Here is a 4,651-nt window from a genome sequence, read left to right on the forward strand (position 1 = left end):
ACTGGCTGTGGGCCTGGCCCTGTGGACACCAAGACAAACATCACACCTTTAGGGCTGCTTGGAATGAGGTTAAGAGCACAGTCAACTCCTCAGCTCTGCCACTTACTACTAGCTGTGTGACCTTAGGAAGCCACAGAATCTCTTTGGGTCAGTTTCTTCATCAGTGAAATGGGATAATGATAAGGTACTTTCCTACCTAGTGGTAACCACTATGGAAGTAGTTCCTATTATTACTTTCCTTGTCCTCAAATAACTCCAGGACGATGGAGGCAACTGATGTGTAGACCAGCTGTCACAATGCCAGGGGGAGAGCTGGGCATGGGGCACCCTGGGAGGCCAGGGGCAGGGCTGCTCCCCCTGGCCACCACTTCACAAACATTTATAGAGAGCCGCCCTGTGCCAGGCGCTGTGTTGGTCACTGGGGACACAGAGATGAACGGGGCACATTGTCCACTCATCCCTGCTCCTCCCCTCTGTCCCAAGGCCCAATCCCAGAACCCTGCACTGAGGGTGGGGGGCGGCAGGGGTGGGGGGCACCATGACAGAACTGCATGGAGAAAAACAAGGCCTGGGAGCCTGGAAATCAGGACACCTGGGTTCATGTCCACCACTCACAGGCCACCTGACCTTGGGCACTGTCTAGCCTCAGTTTCCCCATTTTAGCATGAAGGAGTTGGACAAGATAACCCCTCTGGTCCTGACCCACTCTGACAGGTAACAAATAACCCCACTCCCACAGACCTTTAAACTCACCCCAGTGCGGTCCCTAGGCCATCTCAGCCTGCTGTCCCACTGAGGCAGGGGGGAAGAGATACCCGCCTGGTACTGACTGGCACTGTCCTGCTAAAGAGCTGGCACAATTTCGCATGAAATGGGGGGGCCTGGATCTAAAGGCGGGTTGTTTGAAGGGGGTGGGGGGTGCTGGGGAAAGGCAGAGCCAGCTCCCACAGGCCCTATTCATGGCTGTCTCTGGGGAGGGAGAGAGAGCAGGATAATTAAAACTGGGCTTTGTCCAAATCCCTGACCAAGCCAATATCTCACCTTTGAACCCCTGCAGCCAACAGAGCAGGGCTGATGCCCCTTTGGAAAGAAAACACCAATGAACTGAGCCCCAGTCCAAGGGCTGTGGGCTAGCCTGCGGTGGGGTGCGGGTGTTGGGGGAGTCAATGAGCTGATTCCACACCCACCAACGTTGGATGGGCACCTAAGGCTTTGCCACCCTGAGGCCTCCAGTCCTCTGCCCTGTCCCAGCCTGACGACAAGCAACCAAGCTCCCATCCAGCGAGAGGTTAACCTTGTTCTTGAGCTGTGGCCTAGATGGACACAGATCCAGGGTGGGAGTGATGTGGGACCAGGGAAGGCCCAAGAAACAGGATGGCAGGGTGAGAGCATGGATTCTGCAGCTAGATCGCCACGTTCCTTCCCCAGCTCTGCCACTCGTTAGTGATGTGACTCTGGCCAAGCTATTAGCTCTCTAGGCCTCAGTGTCTTCAACTGTAAAATGGGGACAATAACGGTACCCACATCACAGTGGTGGTGTGAGGATTAAATGAAGTAATTTTTATAAACCCTGGCCCGGAGTCATTGCTACCTACGTCTTAACTATCAGGTGTTTTATTAAAGCAATTCCCGCGTCCTTAAAAACACATTTTTTTTTCAGGCACTAATGTATGCACTTATTTGCATATATTTGTATCTCCTCTGAATCTCTCCAGATTCCTACACTTGGAATCCAGTGTCAAGGGATCTACCTAACCCACTGTCCTGGAGGAACCTTCCTTGTGGGATGTTCCAGGCCAGACTGGGATGCTGCAGCTCCGTAAGCCTCTCCCTACAAGTCCCCCTGCAGAGCTAACTGCAGTCCCTCACACTATAACTTAGTTCATTCTCCTTCTTTATCGTCTCTTTTAACCTTACATACCAGGTAGTCCTTCTGCAATGAAGGATGAAGTGACGCATGCCCCTGCCCACTCCAGCCCTGCCCTATTCTACAACCAGCACCATCCCTCATCCCCACTCCCATCCCTGGCAAAACTGCTGCACCCCTGGGGGACCAGAGGGGCCTCCTGCCTCTCTTCCCCATGGGCTCAGGGCAAGCCTGATGAGGGGGCAGAGAGGTCCCCATCCAGGCAGCCCAGCACGAGGCCTACTCCCTGCGTCCAGTCCCTCTCTGCTTGGGCTGGGATCCTTGTAAGCCTGCCCCATTGCCCATGGTGTACCAAAGCCACCTTCCTAACAGCACGCCCCTCCCAAAGTTTCACTTTATGCCAGGATCTCATCAGGGTACCCAGGTTCTAGCCCCAGCGCTCTCACTGTGTGATCTCAGATCTGAATACCCACCCTGCCCGCTCACAGGGCTTTTGAGGTCCTGGAATCCAGCATCGAAGGTAAAAGGGATTTATTGCTCTTATCATTCCCAAGGGGAAGGTCAGGCCTCAGCTTCTGGAAAAGGAGTTCCCAGCCACCTAAGGGTAGACCCAACCACCTTGCGAGCGAGTGGCCGAGGCTGGGGCTGGGGGCCTTTGAGTTGTTTGGAGGCAAAATGACTGGTTATGTAATGGAGATTCAAATCGCATGCCAATGAGCACATCTCAGTGAGAGCAGCCACTCTGGGGAGTAAGGCTGTTGCCCTGGCATAGAGGCAGAACCACATGGAATCAAACCCCATCCACCCCCAGATGGGCCTGGAGTGGGGGTGGACATGGTAGGGGGGAGATGAAGTATGTGTTGTTGGGGGTGGGGGGGTGAATCCATGGGGCTCAGGCTTAATGACCTCCACCCCCACCCCCTGTCCATCCTGAATTTCAAGTTTGTAATTAGGAAACACTTTGGCTGAAACGTGCAGGGAGAGTCCGGGAAGAGAGATGCAGGTTCAGAAAGAACTGAGCATACATCCAGCGTCTGAGAAACACACCAGTCTCAGAAAGAGTTTGCAAAGCACCAGACCCCAGCTCCATCATGGGATGGGGGGCGGGCAGGGGAGGCAGCTGAGGAAGAGCATCACTAAGTCCTCCAGCCTTGTCAGAAGAGGAAGAGGCCTCGGCCCAGACCTTGACCACAACCTGGACCCCAAGGGAACTTCTTTTCCAACCGGGGAAACGACTGTCCCCAGAGCGCCCAACGCTTCCACTTGGGAAGGAGGGTGGTGCAGTGTTGGGGTACTCCAGCACTGGGCAACCGGGCTCGGAGGTAGGGGGTTGGCTCCAAAGGGGCCCGGAGGCCCTTACTGGCCCCTCCCCAGCTTCAGCAGCTGGCAGATGAAAGAACCCAAGCAAAGCAGCCCAGCGCTGAGTAATGCCCCTGGCACCCTGCGCCCAGACCCACCCACAGCCAGCCCGAGGGGGCGGAGGGGAGCGCAGCGGAGCCTTCGGGACCCGAGGTTCCCGGGCCTGTTTCTTTTCCCCAGGAGCCAGCCAGTGGAGCGGTAGACCCGCTCCCTGAAGCTCGTCGTGCGGTCCGGCCCGGCAGGGGGCGAGTGTGGCGCGGGGAGGGGGGTGTCCGGCCTCAGTGGCCAAGGACATCCCGCTCCGGGAACCCCCTCCCCCACTCCCTCTCCCTCCAGCTGTGCCGGGGCCTCGCCAACGGAAAACGAAAACTCGGGCAGAGGAAACGGCGGCAGGCGCCCCGCCTGAAAAACCCGGACAAAAGGCGCGGGCCTCCGGCCCCCGCTGCCCGGCCGCGGGGGGCCTGACACCGCCGCCCTGGTCCGTGCCCTCTGCCCAGGCAGCCCCGTACGCGTCCCGGCCCCCTGCCTGCCTTCCTCCATCCCGCCCCCCTGCCCAGGGCACCTCTCGCTCCGGCCCCCTCCCCGGCCCGCCACCAGCCCAAGTTCCCTGCAGCCGTGCCCGCGGTGTCCGCGCCGTGCGCCCCAGGCCGTGCCCGCCGAGCGGGGGCACCGCGACCCCGGCCCTGCGGCCAGCTACCCGGCAGCACCTGGATCCGCCCCCCTCCCCTGGCCCAGCGCCCTCACCTGAGGGGGCCGGGGCTCCGGGCGGGGCGGGATCCCGACCAGGCAGAAGGCGACTCCATTCATCGGGCGGCAGCGGCGGCTCTGCGGCCAGGGCACTGCTGGGGGCGCGGGCAGGGACCCGGGAGGGGCGGGGCCGGAGGGGGCGGGGCCGAGCGCGGAGTGCCCCCCCCTCGGGGGGCCAGCCCCTTCGCTCCTCCCCCTGCGCTCCCGACGGGGCGCGCCCGCCGCCTCTCCCCAGGGCAGCTGACTGGCAAAGGGGGTTCAGGCAGGGGTTAGCGCCGGCAGCGGAGCTACGGGGCAGTGAAGCCTGGGGAACAGAGGTGGTCTCAGGGAGACAATTTGGGCTGGCCTCCCGGGAACCGGCCCAAATAGGTGGTGATCCTGGCTGGCCGAGGAAAGAGGCCAAGGGCACCCAACCCAGAGCTAGCACAGGGAGAGGAAAGGGGGAAGGAAGAGAGAGGGAAGCAAGAGGAAACATAGCCAGACAGAGGTAGTCAGAAACAAAGACTGAGAGACACAGAAAGCATGACAGGGACAAGATACAGCGTAGAGAGCAGGAGAAGACAGTCAGAGACAAAGATAAAGAGACCCAGGATTGAAGAGAGGGAAAGACAGAAAAAGGCTTAGGGAGCCTTCTGTCCAGAGATTTATGGAGACAAGGACAGAGATGGTGATGCCCGT

The 4,651-nt window shown here is 59.4% G+C and overlaps 1 protein-coding gene across 1 annotated transcript in view; it reads right to left on the reverse strand.

Moving 5' to 3' along the window:
* Positions 1-4,110, reverse strand: part of ARHGAP23 (Rho GTPase activating protein 23) — a 58,658-nt gene extending 54,548 nt beyond the window's left edge. The window contains exon 1 of the mRNA XM_081805096.1: positions 3,971-4,110. Coding sequence (XP_081661222.1) covers positions 3,971-4,033 — 63 coding nt within the window. The 5' untranslated portion in view covers positions 4,034-4,110. The remainder of the gene's footprint in view (positions 1-3,970) is intronic.
* Positions 4,111-4,651: the final 541 nt, after the last annotated feature.

The sequence above is a fragment of the Leptonychotes weddellii genome, chromosome 15, assembly GCF_054177405.1.
Source record: "Leptonychotes weddellii isolate Sample4059 chromosome 15, ASM5417740v2, whole genome shotgun sequence".
NCBI lineage: Eukaryota > Metazoa > Chordata > Mammalia > Carnivora > Phocidae > Leptonychotes > Leptonychotes weddellii.